Source organism: Malaclemys terrapin, chromosome 3 (genome assembly GCF_027887155.1).
Source record: "Malaclemys terrapin pileata isolate rMalTer1 chromosome 3, rMalTer1.hap1, whole genome shotgun sequence".
Lineage (NCBI taxonomy): Eukaryota > Metazoa > Chordata > Testudines > Emydidae > Malaclemys > Malaclemys terrapin.
Window position 1 is genome coordinate 5,287,734 of NC_071507.1, and position 22,622 is coordinate 5,310,355.

Sequence of the window (22,622 nt, forward strand, 5' to 3'; positions counted from 1 at the left end):
CTGCAGAGTTCAAGGGCCAGGACCAGGCAGTGCAATCGTCCCTGACTGCCTCTTTAAAACCATGTCACGCTCATGTGACAACTGCTCCTCTGTGCTTGTTTGAACTGTCCCTCCCAATTAGTGGTAATAAGTGACTCTGTAAAGATGAGCAAACATAGTGCATTCATTAGCCCTCGCCAGCCCCCACCGCCCCCCTCCTTCCTGGCCAATCAGTCCCAGAAAATCCCCAGGGCGCAACTCAGTTAATACTTGGAGGAAGCTAAACACATCTTGTTTGGAGTGAACAAGTGCTGGCAAAAGGCAAATTAATGACAAGTCATTTGAAGAGTTTGCCTGAAATTATTTTATTCTGTCCACCCACTGAAGAATTGATTATTCTCCGCGTGAAAATATGTCTGAATCAATAAGCTAAAAGCTAAGAGAAAGGAAGGCATGCTCCAACCCCATTTATTTAATCCACTTTTTTTGAGGCATGTCACATAATTTACAGGGCAGAAATTACTAAGCCTTTTCAGAGCGAGAACTAATGACAAGTTCTGGGAAACCTGTGCGATCATCCATCTCCCGGGTGAACTGCAGGCCCGTGCATTCGCCGATCACTATCTCAGCTGTAGTGAAGACTTCCAAGTCACTTATAACATGCCCTCCGACAGTCTTCCCATCCTTATCAGACAGGCAGATGTGGAGATGAAGTGCTTTGTTCAGGGTTCCCACCAAGGAGACGATTTCAAACCTCTCATTTAGATGAATAATCTAACAATAATTAAAACAGCAGAACTGGACGTCAGTTGCCAATATGGTGAACATTGCTTTATTCACATTCCGGTATCAAGGACATCTCAATAGGCTGACACACATTCATTCTAGAATCTTAAGGAACAGAGGATTAAATTTTTCAAAAGCACCTAAATGACATGGGCCCCCAAGTCCCATGTTCAATAATGACACTTAGAGCCAGATTTTAGGCACTTAAGCACTTAGAGCCAGATTTTAAAAGGTATTTAGACACACAAAAATGCAAATAAGTGCCTAGTGGGATTTTCAAAAGTGCCTAGGCACCTAACTCCCATTGAAATCAATAGGAAATCAATGAGACTTAGATGCCTAGGGGTCCATATCCTCAAAGGAGTCAAGTGCCTAAATACTTTTGAGAATCGGGACCCTAGATGCTTTTGAAAATCCCACTAGGTGCCTATTTGCATCTTGAGCCATCTAAATACCTTAAAAAATCTGGCCCTTAAGAGCCCAAGTCCCATTGACTTTCAATCACCGATGTTACTTAGTTGCTTTTGAAAATTTTACCAAAAGGTCCTACATGTTCAAAACTGATTTGGTGTGCCTCACTTGAGACACTTTAAAGGAGTCTGGTTTCCAGAGATGGCTGAGCACCCACTCGCTCTGAGAACCAGGCCCCTTTAGAAGACCCCAAAGTGGACATCCAAAAATGGAGACACCTCAGTTTATTAGTCACTTCCGGAAAGGCAGGCCAGTATAGCTAACAGAAGCTCTACTTGTATATATTCAAACCATTTGAAATAACCACCTAAAAAAGAGTATTGAGAGTTACTTTGGGCCAGATTATCATAACGGGGAGACAATAGGTGAGTAACCATGCATTCGAATGGGTAGTGTGGTATACAGATGTAGCGGTTTGTGAGTGCAACAGATATGTAAGCAATTTAGCGGGCACCGCTGTTGGCTTTGCTTAGAAAATACAGGTCTTCATGTTTCAGCTCCACTAGCAGTCAGGTAAGTCACCCCTGGGGAAGATGAATGAGTGGGGGAATGTGTGGAGTGGTAGTGCTAGAGAGTAGCATAGTGTGTTAGAATTCTTTTTGTGGCAGCACTTATCATTGTGGGGGGAAATCACTAGAATGTTGGAATTCAGCTGCCAGAAGTGGAGTGACATGGGAAAGCACCATAGCATCTTGGTTTCCTTTGATCTGCCAGCTTGACAAGTACGCGGACTCTTTGGATTACTCAAGCCTAGACCTGGCATAATTCCAGGTACGCGTTAACAATTTGCAATCACAAAATGTCTTCGATACAAAGAATTCAAAGTGCCTCACAGACATCACTGAATTACTGGAAGCCTCCCAGCAACACGGGGAGGTGGGGAAGCCCTGAGATTCCCATTTTACACCCAAGGAACCGGAGGGCCAGAGGGGTTCTAACTTATTTAAGATCACACAGGAAAGAGAGTGCCCAGGCTTCAGCTCCGCGTCTTAACAAGTCCATTCTTCCTCACCTCTTTGCCACTGGTCTGTCATTTCTGAGTGCTTTGGGGGATGGAAAGTGACAGGTGCGTAATCTGTGAGGTACCCCTTTGAAAATCTTCTGCATACTCCACAGAACCCTGAATTTTCTAGGACATTAAACCCTTTTGCCCTCCAGACTCTTTCTTGCAGCTGTCATACATCTTTGAGGAGGGTGGATGGGAAACCTTTGGAAAACATCAATATCACTCTTTCATTGTCAAAAGGAATCACAGTTAAAGGACAAAAGACACATTCCCTGCCGCAGGAGCGCCTGTGTAGTACTGCTAGTCATTCATGGCCAGGAGAGCCAAAGAGTGGGAATTATACCAGGTCTCCTGAATGGAAATGCAGAGAACTATCATTAAAATACCAACCTGGCGATCTTTAGCGTTCTTGTAAACAGCTTCTATTGCAACTGTAACTTAGATGGGAACAAAGGAGCATTCCCAGCTTGTTCAAACACCAAGTTTTTAATCATTATTCACATATATTCTCTGTTTATCTTGCCAACAAAGGAACTTTTCAGCAACGCGTGGAAGATGCTGTTCAACAAATGTGCACTCTTACGGGAAACTTGGGGTCTTGGAATAGTTTGTTGCCACTACATGGACATTATGTACACGTGTGCATGCATACACCCACGTGCACACACAGCTCAAATTTTAGAAATGGACTAATGATTTTGGGTGCTTCTGCTTCTGAGTGCTCCACCTGAGACTCACCTCAAAGGGGTCTGATTTTTAACGGACTGATGCCCAGCACTTTCTGAAAATCAAGCCCCATTAATGGTCACCAAGTGGGGCCCCTCAAATACCGAGACGCTCAAAATCACTAGCCACTTTTAAGTAGGCTTGTACATTTGTCTCTTCCAGTAGATGTATTGACAAAGGGGAAGCCCACATGACTCAGACCTAGCTTAGAAATAATGCACAATTGTTGTATAATCCCCAACTTTTACATTGATTTTTCCTTGGTTCCATGTAGTGTAAAACTCCCATGGTGACACAGTCCTGGAGCAAATATGTTAGATTCAAGGAAAGGGTAAGCTCTCACTGATTTAAAAAAAAAAAACCAAATTTCCACTCACTGTGATCTCTCCTTTTATACAACAAACAGCAGGGAATTTATGTTTTTTAAAAAATCTAGAAAACGTAGCATTTTTAATGATCAATTCTTATTATTTTTATTATGAATAATAATATCAAGACACTTTGGGTTCTACTCCCTCTGCAAGGGTATGTCTACCCCACAGTTAAAAACCCGCGGCTGGCCCGTGCCAGCTGAGTTGGGCTAGCGGGGCTCAGGCTAAGGGACTGTTTAATTGCAGCGTAGATACTCAGGCCAGGGCTGGAACCTGTGCTCAGGGACCCTCCCCCCTCGTGGGCTCCCAGAACGCAGGCTCCAACCCAAGCTGACTCGGGCCTGCTGTGGGTTTTTAATTGCAGTGTGGACATATCCCAAGTGACCCACGGGGTAAATCACTTCCCCTCTCTGTGCCTCCATGTTGCCTCCCGTTCTTTGTCTCTCTATTTAGATTGCAAACTCCCCAGGGCGGAGACTGTCTCTTCCGATGTGCTTGTACAGCCCTCAGCACAATGTGACCCTGATCTCAGTTGGGACCTCTAGCTACTGCGGGAATAATTACAATAATAACTTCAGCCTCTCATTGACTTGAATGGACTTTGGGTCAGGGCCAAAAGTGAAAAAATGTGTATTGCCTAAGGCCCCATCTCAGGAAGCCAGCCAGTGGGTACTGTTGCCGAGGGCATTTCCTTTACAGGGGAACAGAAAGAGCCCATCCCATGCAGCCACTGCTGGTGGCAGGTTTTCTGGCCGGTACCTCTGTTCAGTGGCCCGACGGACTTGGACCATAGCTCTGAAGGGAGAGCCCAGCAATCTCAGCCATGAAGACGCTCCCCCCTTCTACAAATACTAACAGGAAGACATTTTATTGTTGACATAAGCCCGTTAATGGACCCAGACACATGATCAAAATGTCTATTTATAGTTTAAGAAACATCCTTGAATATTGAACTAGGACCATCTAATTTACCTCAATGCTTAATTAAACACACAGCAATAAAGATAACACACTTACTGAGAAAATATGGTTGATGGGCTATGGCTAGACATAGAACAGAACAGATTTAGAGATCTGCCCGCCTCTCTGCACCGAGGGCCTGATCCTCAGCTACATCGACTTGAGTGGAGCGATGCCAGTTTACACCGGCTGAACATCTGGCCCTTAAACTTCGCCGTGAGTTAATCGGGAATGGAACACATCTCCAGGAAAGCTCTGTGCACACACCAATTTATGCATATGCATTGCTAAGACATCACTACATGTGTCAGGTACCTGATTAGTATTCGAAGCAGTGGCGTTGGCCAGTCTCAGCGTTGCTTTGGTGATGCTTCCCACACAAGTCATGACAAATGGAGCTTTTAGCTTCTTATCTTCTACAAATTTTAACAAAGAGGTGACGATGTCTTCCCCAGGCCCCAAACGGAGGGCATAAACAGAAAAGGCACTAGGTCCAGCCTGTGTAGAAGAGAAGTTTACAATGGTAATAGCTCGTACTTGACTTCCTTAATAAATCTATCCTTTATAGCCTAATTTCAGTGGGTCAGCAGAGTATATCAGAACATGTTAGTAAATCCATTTTTATTGCATGGTCTTCGAGCAGCCCTCTTTCTGTGATATTCTCTCTCATTTTGAAGCAAGTGTTAATTGTATCTCCTAGAGGCTCCATGTGCTAGGCACTGTCCAGACACACAGTCCCTAAGAATTTACAGTCTAAATAGACAAGATAGTCAAAGGGAGGGAGAAAAAGAAGTACTGTTATCCCCACTTTGCAGACGGGAAACTGAGGCACAGAGAAATTAAGGGACTTGCCAGGGCAACAGAGTGAGTCCATGGAAAAACCAGGACTTGAACCAGATCTCCTGAGTGCCAGCCCAGTGCCTCAACCATAAAACCAACCTTCCTTTCAGAGATGCACCCAGTGATGCCTCATGTTTCTGGAGCTGTCCCTAGTTGCTGCTCATGGTTCTGCAGGCTGGGCAATATCCTCACACGGCTCTTGGGGCCGCTGATAAATATCAGCTGGCTTCCAGTGTTGTGGCGCAGCGTCAGGAAAGTCGGTCACTGCATGGCTTATCTCTCCGCCTCCCCCAGGAGATTTGCCTCTCCAGGTCTTGAAACAAAGTGGATGATTTTTGTGGCTGCATTTTGGACAGACTGAAAGGGGTTATGGAGAGTCCAGCAGGCTAGAGAGGAGGAAGCTGCCGTAGGAGATGATAATCAGACCCACTGGGGGAATGGAATCAACTGCCTACATAAGACTCAGCTTGGCAGACAAATAACGCACAGTGTCGGTGGGGGGGGGGAGGGCCAGCATCATGGTCAGTTTGCATATTCCCGGAGATACTGGTTGAGTTTGGCAAAGCCGACCTAGGGGATTTAGCCACCAAACTGCCACAGCAATGAATGAGCATTGCACAGCTAAATCCACCGGTGGGCTTTGAAAATCTCAGTAATGGCCCTAAACATTGGTTATGTAGCCCAGATTCCTTTGGTCTTAGGCCAAGATTGTGACTTGCCAGATGCCTGCACAAAGCAGTGACACCCCCATTTAAACCCTCGTGGGGGCTCAGGAGTGCCGCCAGCTTTTCTGCCGCCCTAGGTGGCGGAAGGTCCCGCCCCGAAATGCTGCCCCCCACAGAGGCGGTGGAAGGTCCCGCCACCGAAATACTGCCGCGGTCGCCGCCCCCCAAATTGTAGGGCCCTAGGCGACCGCCTAAGTTGCCTAATGGGTTGTGCTGGCCCTGTGTGGGCTACCTGAACCCGGCAATCAGATCAGACAGGAGTAAGTGGGACTACACGACTGCTTACTTCCACCCCAGAGTAGATGATCTGGGAGGGGCAGAACCTCTGGTCAGCACAGGTGAGCCAACCATGAGCATAGGTTGGTTCTGATATAGATCCACAGCAAACTGCTACTCTCCCAGAGCAAGGAGGAGTGGGGAGAGAATTGCGGGTGTCGCTAGCAGAGCTGATCATTTTCATCTGAAACAGCTTTTAAAAAATGTTGAAAGGTTCCATAAGAAATTTCCATTTTTTTACTAAATTGCAGGGGTAGAAAAACATCAGCTAAAAATTTTTTGGACAGAAACAAAACGTTTTTTCTTTTCATTTATGTTTTTCACAAGAACAAAACACACCCAACCACCCCTGGTGTCTAGTCACAGCGCCACCCAGAGCGCAGCGTATGCACTGGGCTGTATCTAATGGCACAATCCAGTCTTTTCATCCTCTGTATTTTGCATGGTATAAGGAACAAGGAGCATGGAGGCCAGAGTCATAAAGTGAAAAATGGTGGGACTAGGGTAGTGATTTCTTTATTTATCTCCCTTCCATAGTAACAGGCACACATCCCCATACGTGGCAACAATGTAAGCTAGTTTTACTACTCAATAAAATATTTGAAACAAAATAAATGGTTTTATCCTACGTTATATCTCCTCAAATAATAATGTACCGACTTAAAAAGAAAACCAACCAACATTCATATTCTAGCCCTGAATTTTATTTTCAGTCCCACAGGATAGCAAACCAGGCATTCCAATTTTGAATTCGAATACAGTAACTATAGTTCTCGGAGGGTTTGAACAAATGCCAGCAAAACAAACCCCAAATCAAATTTATTAGCTGGTGGAGATCTCTAACAATTTTACACAGTGACTTGATAAAGCCATGTGGGGATTCCTTTCAACATTAAGTGATTTAGAGCCCCTCCCGAAACTTCATTGTCTGTTATGATATATAAAGAGTTTCTCAATATCAAGTCATGTTACAACGGCAGCAATTTGGTTGTTTGCTATTTTCAGTGTAAATGTTTTGCTTTAATCTGGAAAGCTTCTCAGTCCCGCCGATATCTAGAGTCCTGCAGAGAACTATAAAGGGACAAAGTGAAAATTAACTAAGTCTTGTAGCCTATGGTTTTAAAGAGCTATCTAACGTTCGATTGCAAGCTCGAGACAATCTCTGGGAATCTGGGTACATTTGCAGAAAAAGAAACAGATCTGCCTCCCCGTTATGATTAGTTGTCAAATGCCAGCAATAGGTTCAGCACTATCCAGGTCTGTCGCATCTTACATGCATTTAACATGCGCAATTTCAGCTTTACGCGGTCGGCAAAAACAAACAAAAAAAGAGAAAAATAACAATTTTAATACTGTACCTGTAGTGCGGGCAATTCCGCCTGCCATTCCACTCAATGTAATTTTGACTGTACGCGATTTTCGCTTTATGCGCTGACTGCGGAATGTAACCCCAGCATAAGATGTGACAGACCTGTACAAAGCACAAAACTCTTAAAGAGAGACCCTGCCCCACCTGTGGATGTGGGCCAATGCCCAATAAATCAATCAGAGTCTTTCTGTTGCTATTCATCAGGTGTCGGATCAAGCCCCGTTTGTATCACGATGGTTTATGTTCCATCTTAATTGAAAAAACTGTTAATTTACAGTCAATGTGTTTGTATCTCCATATATTCAAGAATAATATGATTTGGAATTTTTTTCTAAATTTGTCTCCTTTGTTAAAATAATTGGGAGGAGCAGCCCTGTTTCACGTTACAGGTAAGGATTAACATTTCAAGAAAGAAGATCGGAAATTTTGCATCTCCCCTACTTGAGAAGGATGGTCCTGTGGGTAGAACGCTACCCTGAGACTTGGTAGGCCTGGCATCAAGTCCCTACTCTATCACAGATTTCCTGGGTGACCTTTGATGTGGTCTCTCCGTTTCTCAGTTCTCCATCTGTAAAATGGAGATAACATCACTTCCCTAATCACAGGGGTGCTGTATGGGTAAATATGTTAAAGATTGTGAGATGCTCAGACACTGTGGTGATGGGGGCCTAAAAACATGTCATTACTGCACCCACTAACCCCTTTTTTGTCCTATGACTGCAGAGGTGTTAACGGGCCACTTCTCCTTGAAAGTTTAGCATAAGGAGTTAACCCAGGGGTTCTCAAACTGGGGGTCGGGACCCCTCAGGGGGTCACAAGGTTATTACATGAGGGGACTGCTAGCTGACAGCCTCCACCCCAAACCCCGCTTTGCCTCCAGCATTTATAATGGTGTTAAATATATAAAAAAGTGTTTTTAGTGTATAAGGGGGGGTCGCACTCAGAGGCTTGTTGTATGAAAGGGGTCACCAGTACAAAAGCCTGAGAAGCCCTGAGTTAACACCTTCTGAGACCAATCTGTCCCACGTGGTATTTACCTGCGACGCTCTGAGTACCTTTCCCAGAGAAGAGCTCCCTGTAGCTTGAAAGCTTGTCCCTTTCACCAACAGAAGTCGGTCCAATAAAATATATTACTTCATCCACCTTGTCTCTGTAAAGGCGTATCTACACTTGCCATTTAAAGCACAAAAAGTTCCTTTTTTGCGCAAAAACGGCAGGAGTGTCTACACTTGCCAATGACTTTTTGCAGTGAAACTCAGAAGAAACCACCTCCACGAGAGGCGTACAGTTCTTACTGCTGATCCTTTTGCAGTGATGTGCAAGTGAAGACATGTTCTTCCTGTTTACAGAGCTTTTAGCCTCCGGAGGATATCCCACAGTGCCTAGGGTGACCACGCTGGCCAGCAGCTCTGCTGCTCTGACACCAGATAAACAGATGTCCACTCCTCCCCCTGTAAAGCCTGGGGAACTTTGAAACTCCCTTTCCTGTTTTGTTTGCAAGTGCTCACTCATCTGGCCAAGTGACCATGGCTGCTCCACAGAGCAAATGATCCCCTGCTTGGACCCTGCACTCACCCTCCCCCCCTTCCCACAAGACCTATCGTCAAAATGGAGAGAGCTGCACTGTGGGATAGCTGCCCTCAGTGTGCTGTTCTCATTGGCGATGGAAGTGCTGCAAATGTGAACACTCTTTGACGCCCGTGGAAGTAAGTGAGGACACAAACCGGTGCTTTTCTTTCACCAGTTCCCCATCACCGGTGAAACTGACAGCGCAAAAACTCTCCAAGTGTAGACATAGCCTAAGAACGTAAGAATGGCCCTTCTGGGTCAGAGCAATGGTCGATCTAGCCCTGTATCCTGTCTCCGACAGTGGCCAGTACCAGACCTTCAGGGGAGTATACAGAACAGGGCAGCTGAAGTGATTAACTCCATCTTTCTTTCCCAACTTCTGGCAGTCAGAGGGTTAGGGTTGCCCTAAGTGTGTGGTTGCATCACCGACCATCTTGCTTATAACCATTGATAGATCTACCTTCCATGAACTTATCTAGTTCTTTTTTTAAACCCAGTTCTACTTTTGGCCATCACTACATCCTATGGCAAGGAGTTCCACGGGTTAATTGTGCACTGTGTGAAAAAGTACTTCCTCTTGTTTGTATTCAAGAAGCTGCTTATTAATCTCATCAGGTGACTCCTGGTTTTTATTTTGTGGGAAAGGCTACCTAAGACAGATAGTTTTATCTTCAAACAATGCTAACAAAACTGTAAAGCTATTAAAAATGGAAACAATTTAAAAACCAGGGATGTTCTAAATATGTACTAGGAATATGACAACTAATCTGTGATCGCTGTACTAATACCTACAGCATGTGCATATTCCTATGACTTTAGAAAAGCAGAATAGCAAACATTTAAATGGCAATCAGCACAAGGCAGTGGCCATTTAACTTAGGGTATGTCTACACTGGCAGAGTTACAGTGTCGGCAGTTACAACACCGCTCAGAGAGCGCTGAAGGGAAACCGCTGTTGCGTGTTCACACTGTCAGCTACCTGTGCAATAGTATGATCACACTTCCAGTGCTATTCGGAGCAGTGCACTTTGGGCAGCTATCCCACAGAGCATCTCTTCCTCTTCTGCCGTAAGAGTTGGGGGAAGGCGGAAGGGATCATGGGGTATCCTGGGTCCTGTCCCAATGCCCCGTGATGCATTGCTTCGCATCCCAGCAATCCCTGTGCTTCCGTCCGCATTTGGCACCATCTGTCAATGGTTTGTGTACTCCGCGCTCTGCCTCTTTGGCTTTGCACAAATGGGTTTCCCTAACTGCAGAGGGGCAATAGATGGCATGCATATTCCGATTCTGGCACCAGACGACCTAGCCACCGAGTACTTTAATCGGAAGGGGTATTTCTCAATGGTTCTCCAGGCGCTTGTGGATCACCGTGGGTGTTTCACAGACATTAATGCAGGCTGGTCTGAAAAGGCGCATGATGCACGCATCTTTCGTAACACTGGCCTCTTCAGGAAGCTGCAAGCGGGAACTTTCTTCCCGGACCAGAAGATCACCATAGGGGAAGTTGAAATACCCATTGTGATCCTGGGAGACCCCGCCTACCCCTTAATACCGTGGTTTATGAAGCCATACACGGGGCACCTTGACAGCAGCAAGGAGCAGTTCAACAACAGGCTGAGCAAGTGCAGAATGACTGTTGAGTGTGCTTTTGGCCATTTAAAGGTCCGCTGGCGCTGCCTATATGGGAAGCTAGACCTGGCCAATGATAATATTTCTATGCTTATAGCCGCATGCTGTGTGCTCCATAATATTTATGAGGGGAAGGGTGAAAGCTTCACTCAGGTCTGAACCACTGAGGCTCAGTGCCTGTAGGCTGAATTTGAACAGCCAGAGACCAGGGTTATTAGATTTCAGAGTAGCAGCCGTGTTAGTCTGTATCCGCAAAAAGAACAGGAGTACTTGTGGCACCTTAGAGACTAACAAATTTATTAGAGCATAAGCTTTCGTGGACTACAGCCCACTTCTTCGGATGCATATAGAATGGAACATATATTGAGGAGATATATATACGAGGGCACAGCACAGAGCCATAAGGATTGGGGATGCCTTGAGGCAGCAATTTGAAGCTGAAAGCCATTAACATTTGTTGCTATGCTCGGGAGTGCAGTACTTGTAATGCTAGGAGGTGATTGTGATTGGTGTAGACGATGCAATATGAAGGTTTAAGATAATTGTCTGTTGCTTTGCAAGGCTCTGTTTGCTTTCAATTAATAGAATAAAGATTGCTTCCAAACCAACACAATTCTTTTATTAAAAAACAATAACCAGAGGAGAGAGACAAACAAAAAAACACATCAGGACTGAGGGGAATCGGGGAAGGGAAGGTCTCAGGAGGAGGTGGAGTCCCAGGACGGTTAAAGATTTGTTTATGTCCAGGGCTCCAAGCTTCTCCTTTGGAGTACGGTGCAACGGGTACTGTACTTCAGCAGGGCTAAACTGCAGAGGGACGGGTGTTGAGTGCAGTGGGCACTGGGAGTCCGCAGTGCTGGACTGTAACGGGGGAGGAGTGGAATGCAGCAGGTATAGACTGGAGCCAGGAGATTGATAAGAGTGTGTTGGCGGTGTCAGGGGGGCGCATGGGACAGAGCTTTGCAACAGAGGCTGCAGGGGAGGATGGGCATGGAGCTGCTCGGTTTGCAGAGCTAGTATCGCCTGAAGTCTGTCTGCTTGGCGCTCCATAACCTTTAAGAGCTGCTCCGTGGCTTCATTCTGGTGTGCCGCATTCTCCTTTCGGTCCCTCTTCTTGCTGTTCCGCCACTCCTTCAATTCCTGTTTCTCGGCGGCAGAGTGCATCATAACGTCACGCAGAAAGTCCTCCTTAGTTCTTCGTGGCCGCTTTCTAATTCTGCGCAGCCATTCAGCTGGTGATAAAGTGGGAGACTGGGCTCCCAAGGTCATCTCTGTGAAGCCAAAATGCAACATTTTACAGAAGCAGTATTGTTTGCAACACACACTGATTCAGGGATTTAAAACACAGCCAGTACTCTCACACCTGTCGCTAACTGGCTGACCCCAGGCAAGCACACATGAGCCACAAGGCCCCCAACATGGTGAGTAGCCACAGGGGCAGGGGAAATCAGTGTTCCAGGACTCTTGGGGAGAACCAGTACTGTAGGGGGAGGCTGATAATCATTCCTGTCCCCACACTTTCCACCGGCAGTGTTCATTATGGAAGATCTCTCGCTGCTGAGGGTGAGCAGGGAATTAAGGGAGGGTCTTCTCCAAGCCTGCGGCTTCCGCCTTGGCCCCTATGCAGCTCGCCTGTGTGCAGCAATGGTCGTCCCCTCGTGATGGCAAAGTGGTGCGGGAAAGTTACCCTTAATGGGACAAGAAACCAAGCTGCTCTGCCAAAGAACCCGCAGCAGCGGTTTGCCCAGTATCTCCATGAGGGTTTCCTGGAGATCTCTGAGGCAGATTCCCGTGAAGTGAGGGAGTCCATCAACAGCCGGTTCCGTTGCTCAGACTAGGCATGTGGTGGGAGACAAGCCTGCTTTCTGCAACCCTCCTGCCCCCAACACCTCACTTCAGTGATTCCCAAAATCAATCCACTTACCAGGGGCCTCCTCTCCTTTTTGCGCTTTGCCAAGATCTGACAGTTGTGACTGGCTAGCCTCCTCTGGGGTAGAAAATCGCTCCTGGCTGCATGCATCTCTGACCTCCGAATCATCCTCTGCCTCTGGGTCCCCCTCCCCTTCCCACTCCCCCTCCACATCCTCCTCCAAGATTTCCTCCTTCTGGCTCGGTCCACTCTTGACTGGCACGCGAGCCACCCAAGTATCCACAGTGGCCTTTGCAGTGGAGATGTGGTCGCCACCGAGTATCGTGTCCAGCTCTTTGTAAAACCGGCAGCTCATGGGCGCTGCACCAGAGCGGTGGTTTGCCTACCGTGCCTTGTGGTAGGCGTTCCGCAGCTCCTTCACTTTGACCCTGCACTGCAGTGTGTCCTGTTCGTGGCCCCTTTCTGTCATGCCTCGTGAAATCTGTCTGTAGGTATCATAATTCCTACAGCTGGAGCGCAGCTGGGACTGGACAGCCTCCTCTCCCCAAATGCTGATGAGGTCCAGCAGCTCAGCATTGCTCCAAGCGGGGGATCGCCTGGTGCATGGAGCAGGCCTGGCCACCTGGAAAGATGCGCTGAGACCACTGCATGCGTCACCAAGCGAACAGTAAAGGGACTTTCAAAATTCCAAAGGAATGTACGGGGTGAGGCTGACGGTTGGTCACCTGAGGACAGGGCGATAGAGTTCAAACCGATGACCAAAGAGGCGAGAACAGGCATTGTGGGACACCTCCCGGAGGCCAATCGCAGGGCTGTAGTTGACCAGGGTGTCTATATTGGCACCACGGCACTGTACCCCCGGCACAGAAAACTGTACGCCTCTCATCGGGGTGGGTTTTTTACAGCGCAGCAACTGCGCAGGCTCTGCGCACTAAGTGGCTTGGCTGTGTGTACACCTTGGGAGTTACAATGCAGAGAGCTGCTTTCCTGCGCAGAAACTTGCCAGTGTAGACAAGGCCTTAGAGAGAGGCACTATTCAAACGTGGATCAAGGCTTCGATAGGATTTATGTATAGCAGTGAACAATGCTTCTGAATCTTCTGAGCAGTGCATCCTGGGACAGTGAAATTTGAATGATACTGTAGACCACAGTCCTCCTGCTCATTGGTCAGCTCCTTCTCCAGCCCGCGCAATTTAGAACAGCCTTGGAACAGCTCTGAGTCATGCAGTCAGACCTAAGGTTGAAGGAAGCATAAAGGTGGCTTAGGGCCAAGTTTGCCTCCCCTTCCCTGAGCTACAGCAAAGCATGAGCTTAATACCCGGCTCCCAGTTGAGCCCGTGGTTTTCAGGTTGAGAAGGGCCAGAAACTTCAAGTTGAAATTGCGTTCACATATTGTAGCTTTCCTGGTTTCTACTTTGCATAGGCTCTAAGTAGTTTTAAGTGTAAGTTAAAAACTAGAATAGAAATGGATGAACCTCACCCTCTCTCTAATTGCCAGATTTGTGTCACACACTTTTAAAGTTTGGTCATTTGCATTTTATTTGATAAAATGTCTTTTTGTATTTCATTTAATCAATTGTTGTGCTTTCCTAAGCCCCACAGGATAGCATGGCTTTTGATTGTTCCCTCTCACATCTAAAACATTTCACAAACCTGCAGGATAGAGTTCTTCATTTCAATTAGTGTAGAGCTGATCATTAGCTAACTAATAAGACCAGTTTGCTGTCGCAACTATTTTTTAATTAAATTCAAAATGGAGATTTTTAACCCAGATGGTCAGTGCTGCTACGGATTTGTTTAAATTTGGTATCACAGTAACAAACTACTAATTAGGGTTTGTAAATACATTAATTCCCTCATGGCTTCGTTGTTAGTATTGCATACAGCCAGTTTATTAAACCATCAATTGTGGTTGGCTTTCCGTGGGACTAACACATAATCCATGATCACATCTAGGTACTAACTCATTTTGAAGGGATTCTGAACAAAATCATAAACGATGTCTTCAGTTTAACTCATGCATATTGTTAATACATGTTTGACGTCATATTTAGATAATTTTCTGCCTCTGTTTTATGCAGCTATCCAACAATTGGAGGCATCTATTCTACAGAGGCTGTTTAAGCAAATTTACATAGGCAAATCCTGACTATGCGCTGATGCTCTATTCTTGTGTGAAGTTCAAATAAACGGATGAGGAGGTAGTATGGTCCAGTGGGTAGGGTGCTGGACAAGGACTCGGGAGACCTCCATTCTATTCCTGGCACTGCCACGTGCTGTTCTATGAGTTATGCCAAATCATTTCTTTTCCTGCCTATTTACATTGTCAGCCCTTGGGAGACAGATTCTCATTTACTTTGTGTATACACAGCACCTAGCACAATGGGACCCGGATCTCAGTGGGGGTCTGTAAATGCGACCGTAATACAAACAGAGACTGATAACACATGGGTAACGCCCAGGAGTCTGAGAGGACAGAGCCTGACACTGCTCCCCAATGGATTGAGTAGCCTCCACAGCTGCTACCCAGGGGGACTTGGGCAGGGGGCCCCACTGGCCATGCCCTTGCACACTTTCACACCTGGTCCAATGAAGATTTTTTATGTGGCTGCTCCTGTAGATTCTCGGGGGAGCTGCGGCAAACAGGAGGAGAGTTTGCACCATGCCATGGGGTACGTCTATGCTGCAGCTGGAGATGTAATTTCCAGCTCCAGTAGATGTATAGATGCTAGCTTTGACTAAGGTAGGACATTCAAAATAGAAGTGTAGCTGCAGCAGTGCAGGTGATGGTGTGGGCTAGCCACTCAAGTATAGTCCCATGCAAAATCCTGGGTAAGGACCCGGGGTGGCTACCTGTGCCATGGAGCCCCCCCTCCCCCATCCCCACATTTGCTGCTTGGATTGTACTGAGCATGCTCACATAGACTGAGCATGCTCAGTAACACTGCTGAAGCCGGCTGCCCTCACTCTGTCCTCCCCACTATCAGCAGACACAGGTCATTTCTGAACCCATCCCACAACTATATATAGTCTTGTGGGAAAGGGTTCCCATCCAGCAACTGTGTCCAGCTCCAGAATAGGGAGCAAACCCGTCATCCAAAGAGAATGCTATTCTTTCTACATAGGGTCTTATACCATGCTCATAGCCGTAGTATGCCGCTCCCCCCAAATCTGTCCTGTCTTGGGGAGAACACCTCCCTACCCCCTGTTTGTGCGTGCTCCCCTGAAGAGGAAAAACCCTTTTCCCTACTGTCAAGACAATGTCTACAAGAAGGAGGAGGAGCTCAGGTAGGACTTGAACCCACAACATGCATAGATGATGGGAGTGGTGCACCACAGTGCACCTGTATAAAGCCCATTCCAGGCTGCTGTCTCACTATCCGAGACACCTTAAGCCGGTAAATCAATGCAGCTCCATCGAAGGCAATGGAGATATGCCCATTTATACCAGCTGAGGATCTGGCCCTTCCAAGTTTTAAAACCAAGGAAAAAGGAAAGAATTATATTTGCGTGCGGAATCTTGGTTGGTTACCTATCCCAGCCCAAATTGCTCATCGTATCGAATCCTGGCTTGGGATTCACATACCGTACATTGCAGCTCCCATTTACTTAAGTGCATGTGCATCTCCAAAGACTCACTGAATTTGATTTCAATGAACCACTCATTATAAGAACTGGAAAATATTAATCTGCAATAGACTACTGTTATAATATGCAGGCTGAAAGAACCTTCACTGTAACAGCTCTATTGAGTGCCTATAAAGTAGAGGATAAATGATAGATAACTGTGAATTGCAAGGTTATGTAAACATTGAGGGGGTTCATAAAAATCCTGTTAAACCATAAGATAAAAGCGTGGATGATTTGTCACATCACCAGGACCCAAGAACGCATTAATAAATAGAATAATAGGTAATGAACCATGAAGTACAAGGTTATAGTGTCATTCTGTGGTGGGGAGCCAGTGACAATATAAACAATGAGGAATAAAAGAGCTTTGTTGGTTTGTCACTAGATCCTTGTATTACATCTTTTTATACCTATTTTTAATGAATGCCTTGTCACCTCCCAGGCAGTCTTCTCCCAGATCCCCCATTTCCCCCGCTATTCGTCTGAAATGCCCATGCTGATGCTCTCCTTCTTCCTCTCTTAAGCTTGGGACTTCAAGACCTTTTCCCCTACGGCGAGCGCAGAAGTCAACTTTTCCTTTCATATTTCCAAAGCGTCACTGGGATGCTGGCGAGGTGGGGCAGAGTTTTTTTGTATTACAGGAGTGCCTACAGGTCCTGCTGCGCCTTTTGCTCTTTAAACAACAGACACGTGAAGAAACCACACACAAGTTGGGTCCCAAATAACCAAGTTTACTGATGATACACAAACTTGCAAAGCCTACTTATGCAGGCGCCAACTTTCTTCTTTGTGGGTGGGTGCTCGTTGACGAGGCCTCCCCCAACTCCGCCCCTTCCCCCAAGGCTCCGACCCTTCCCTGCCTTTTCCCACCCCTCCCCCCAGCGCTTCCCACCCGCTGCCGATCAGGTGATCAGCAGGTGGATGGTGGGCACTGAGCACCCACTATTTTTTTTTTGTGGTGCTCCAGCCCCGGAGCACCTATGGAGTTAGCATCTATGCCTACTTACACACATATACTGCTGCTGTGACTGGCTTCTGGCGGCTTCTAAAACATAAAACGGGGAGCAAAACCAGAGGGCTCACAAGTATTCCTATACACAACAGGCCCCAACCGAGGCTATGTTTTCACAGTAAAAAAAAAAAAAAGAAAAGGTGTGTTTTTTCCTCAAGATAATTACCGTGATGTACAATCTGAGTGGAGCCAGAGCACGGTAGTTTTTACTTCAACGTAGATAGTCACGGTAAACCCCCAAAGGGAATGGAGAGGGCAGTGTTAACCTCTAGGTTGAGGTCAAAACTAGCCATGCCTTTCCTCCATTAGCATTTTCCATTCAGATCGCTATCCTGATGTAAAAACAGAACTACATTTTGCAGAGAAAATAGCCTGGGATCAGGGCTTCATTGTGCTAGGCACTGTGCAAAGACATACACTGACAAAGGAAGCATTATTAGCTTAATTTTACAGATGGGGAACTGAGGCACAGAGACAGCAAGGGCCAGATCCTCAAAGTTATTTAGGCTCCTAACACCTATTGGTTTCAATGAAAATTAGGATCCTAAATACCATTGAGGACCTGAGCCTAAGTGACTTGCCCAAGGTAACACAGGAGGTTTGTAGCAGAGGCAGGCATCCTAATTTCCTGAGTTCCAGACAACCACATTGACTAAGACCATTCTGCCTTGCTAAAAAGGTTATGATTGCTATCACTGTTTTTACTAAAGTGATGAGTTGTAAGTAGTCTCGGGAAACCGTGAACGACTGTTCATTTATTCTTACATAAAAAAGGAAGGAGCAGAAATCTGTAATTTGTAATACTTCCTCCCCCACCACTCAGCCTAGGCCAGGAGAGCCGACCACCTGAATTCACGTGCAAAACGTCGGAGCTGTCTTCTCCCCAGAGGCCTGCAAGCTGTTCCCTGCCTCTAGCAGCATTAACATCCAAACAGGCTGCTCTGCAAAATTTAACACGGATAATGGAACAATTCTATCTCCCCTTTTGCTGCATGTCAGAGCTAAGTATCCAAGAAGGGCTTGGATAATTCCCTTCTCTGATTTTCAGGCCAGCTAGCCACAGCCTTCCTTTACATAGCAGACCCGTCTTTCATATGGCCCCAGTGTCTAAACAAGCTCCTGACCAGTCACTTTGGTGGCCGAGGGCAGCACTCCTCTGTCTCGACTCTCACTTCAGGCGGTGAGGAGAGTTGTGCTGAACAGCCTCTGGAGGTAAGTGGAAATCAGCTAACTTTGGCACTCTTTGTCCCCTTTTCAACATCTAGCTTTGATTGAAATCCTTGGGCACTCAAGTGGTTGTTGACTTAATGGAGTAATGAGATATGCCCTTAAGTGAGGCTATTTCAGTGCCCATTCATCTTCTCCTAGAGCAGGAGATACAAGGGGAAAGTGTTTCTCCTCTAATCCTTGTTGGTTGTAATGGCTCAGCAGAACACAGGCTTGGGCCCAGCGAGGTATTCCAGAGGGTACACAGTATGTAGGCATTATCTCCACCCTGAGCTAACTCCAAAAGGGTCCAGAGCAAACCTACCTTAGACCGATCAGCAATCTGTTCTATTCATGTTCTCTTACTACACCCATCACCATGGTATCTAAACTCTTAAGAAAACCTTGGCCTGTCTTGCTGATGATAGTCAGACCCTAGTCTGATGTACCCAGCATATAACTTTTTCTTTTCGCAAAGGTCTTGGCATCATGAAGCAAGCAGTTAGAAGAATTGTCCTGGGATACCCCTGTGGGTGCAGCGGTACAGTATGGGTGTCCTGGACACACAATATACCACTCTTTGCTTTGCATGTTGTATCCTCTTAAGAAAGGACCTTGGTAAGATCATCAGGCAATTAAATTACTTTAAAAAGGCTTATCTCAGAAGAGCGAACCTCACTATTAGTCACCACAGCTATTCCCCCAGATATCACTATCCATATGGAATGGCCCTTAAAAAACATTTCCTCAGAGTCCAAATAAATTACTCCCAATCCCTCCCGATAAAGAAGGGTTTAAGAATAAATATTGTCTAGGATGTACAGCAGGGTTCTTGTACTCAGGACTCCTGGATTTTTGTTCCCTAGGGGTTTTGGTCACTGACTGTCTATAACCTGAGGCAAAACACTGAACATCAATTTGGCTCGGTTTACTCCCCAATGAAATGGGTATAATAAATTATAGTACTTAGTGATTTCACAGGGGTGTGGTGAGGGTTTAATTAATTGAAGCATGTGTGCTGATGAAGAATGCCATCCACGGGTAAAAGATTGAGCGCAGCGACAACACTCTCAGTGTGTGCTTTGGGGTGCATGGCACCCCAAAGGGGGCAGAGAGGGCTGGGAGGCAGTGGAGCCATAGTTCTGTTCTCCCCACCCCACGCCACCCAGCAGATCACACTGGCCACAACTGAGGGCGCAGGCCTAAAGGACAGGCAACATGCACAGTTTAGCTGCATACTTGGATGTTCAGGGAGGGACTGCACCTCTGGCAGACACAATCCTTCTCTGAGCTCCCCTTGGAGTCATATGGCTCCACGCTGCCCCCTGCTGGGGACATTTTGCCCCCCACCTTTATTTATTTATTTATTTATTTTTGGGCCATACCATCCTGTATTCTCTCATTCCACACGCATAGCTGCCAAAAGGCACAGGCAGACAGAAAGGCATAGGTGAGGATTCTTCAGGGGAGGAATTTAATGAGACAGCTTTATCAAAAGGAAAGATATTACATTGCCTTAGGTAGATGTGCCCTGCTTTGCTGGTTCTCTACAAAGAGTTGAATCAATGCTTAAATCACATTTTCTCTTGCTTCCAGGGTCAGCTCCATTTTTTTTTAATATGGCAGAAAAATCTTTTTTTTCTGCTGAAAATTTTGTCCCAGATGGTAGGAAACCAAGGGAAGTGGTGCTGGAAGGGGACAGCATCCTCTGGGATCTGAACGAGTGTGTTCACTCAGAATTTTATAAATAGAAACAAATTCCATCTTAAAGTCAATGCCTGTTCTGAAAATTGACTTGTAAAAATGGGATTCTATATTTATTGTCTCTCATGATTAGCTCAACTGACAATTAAAAAACATTTTTCTAATTGCCAGTGCTGCAAATTCAACCTGGGATCTGAGAGTCAAGCTGGGTTCTTTCTAGCCCACGGATCATCAGGAGTAATAAAGATTCTACAGGCCAGTTTCTGCTCTCAGTTACATCTGTCCAGATCCATTGTATTCAGATACTGTCCTTATATTATTTGTATTGATTTTAACCCTTGTCCCTTTTTTTCCTATCCCTTCAGTTGTCTGTTCCATTCAGATGCTTTTCTTGTCTGATTTAGGTTGTAAGCTCTACAATCTAAATTAGACAAGCATGGAACGGCAAATGCATGGCACCTTCTAAATGTATAAGTCAAATCTTTCTCCTCCTCCTTCCCCTTGCCTCAGAGAAATTGTGGGGCAGAGACACACATTGACAGCAAAATTAATAACAGCCCTGCAGTGCCAGGCATTGCAGTACCACTCACTTGACTATGCCTGTAAGCCCCTGGGGGCAGGAGCTGTCTTTTTGTTCTTTGTACAGAGCCTAGCACAATGCAGTCCTTGTCCGTGACTAGGGTTCCTATGCATTGTGGTAATACAAATAATAATAGTAATCAGGGTTTCATCTACTGCCTTTCTCCACCAATCTCTGTAACTTGACAAAGTTTGCAGGTTGTAGCCCTGATCCAGCAAAGTACTAAAGCAGGCATATGTCTTTAGGCACATGCCTAAGTCTCATTGACTTCAAGATAATAATTCTAAGCTCTTATACAGGGCTTTTCATCCACAGATCTCAAAACACTTCACAAAGGAGGTCAGCATCATTCTCCCCATTTTATAGCTGTCGAAACTACGGCACAGCAAGATCAAGTGACTTATGCAAGGTTACCTGACCGGCCAAGGGCCAAAGCCAAGAATAAAACCCAGATCTCTTTACTCCCAGCCTAGTGCTCTCACCACTGTGCCAGACAGCATAAGTTTAAGTAAGCTGCTGAATTGGGGCCTATGCGTCTCTGAGACTGGACACAGTTTCTTCTCATAGCAGTGCTCAGTGTCCTAGTTCTGTAATCAGAGGATAGCCTCTCCATCAAGGGAGGCTAGGCATTGGAAACTGCCTTCCAGATGTCCACTTGGACGCTCTTCCACCACATGAGGTATTGCTTGAAATGCTAACCCACAGTCATAGCAAGGAGAAGCCAATCCAGTGTACAACTGTGGCAACTCTGGACGTACCAGAAAGTAACCTGTTGAGCCTGGACACAGGTGGGAGAGAGATTGTGTGGGGGTCTTCCCCCAGCTGAACACACATTGATATTGTCCACCTCCTCCATTAGCAGCTTCTGCAGAGAGCTGTAGATAGTGCAGCTGTCCTCCAACCGCCTTCTTCTCAGGGATACCTGCAGGATGTTGAGCACCGTCCCGTGGTAACAGAGGGTCTTTCTATTTTTCCATAAATCTGAGATACAAAATCCAGCCCTGGATAACCCCCCAAAAAGTCCAGAAGCCCCATTAAAACATTCCACTTCCAAAGTCAGGCCCATGACAATACCAGACAAAGTCAAACTTTTGTGAATTGACACGATGCAGCTCAGCTAATTATATTTTAAATTCCACTTGTTATGCACAGTACGTCAATAAATTCTAAGCCACGCAGATGCTCTAATTTTTAAAACCATTAAGTTCTATGTATGGCACACCAGGGGGAGGGGTTGTCTAGGGTGCACATAAGGCACTCCTTGAGATATGAAACATTTCCTCTTGTGCATCTGGGTCATCCTCACACGGCCCCTCTCAGAAGGGATATTTTATGAAGCTGATAAATAAGAATTTATATAAATACACATGCAGAACACAAACACACACTACACATACGGAGAGAATAAATAATAAGTAACTGTGAATTAAATATGTTGAAGGATTTTGTTAGCATTATAATAAACCATCAGAGCACCGTCGGAGTAGCCTGGGATGTCGCCTGAACCATGAAAGGTATTTACGTCCTTTTATGAAACGGCTGTTGGCTGTGGGGGCTGGAGGGCTCAGGGCACTGATAACAGAAACTGGAGCCTTTCAGCTCTAGCTCAGTGCTCTGAATCCAATCCAAGCTGGCTGATAGTTATTGCTGTTACTTGGCTGGAAAGTGGTATATGTATAATGAACTGGTGAGGCACTATGCATGTGAAAACTGGCCCAGTGGCTAGGGTACTAGCCTAGGACATAGGAGACTAGGGTTCTGTTCCCTGCTCTTCTACAGATTTACTCTGAGGTTGGATGAATTATCACGGAGTTACCCAGCTGTAAAGTAGCAACATCTTCTGACCACACAGGGGTGCCGTGAGGCTAAATATATTAAGATTGGGAGGTGCTCAGCTACTCAGAGCCCTGCGC

General features: G+C 46.0%; 1 protein-coding gene across 1 annotated transcript in view; it reads right to left on the minus strand.

The window, feature by feature from the left end:
• Positions 1 to 325: 325 nt before the first annotated feature.
• The window catches only part of LOC128835078 (bifunctional protein GlmU-like), a 72,056-nt gene continuing 49,759 nt past the window's right edge, over positions 326 to 22,622 (minus strand). The window contains exons 2-3 of the mRNA XM_054024427.1: positions 4,615 to 4,797; positions 326 to 753 (exon numbers count right to left, since the gene is read on the minus strand). Coding sequence (XP_053880402.1) covers positions 502 to 753; positions 4,615 to 4,797 — 435 coding nt within the window. The 3' untranslated portion in view covers positions 326 to 501. The remainder of the gene's footprint in view (positions 754 to 4,614; positions 4,798 to 22,622) is intronic.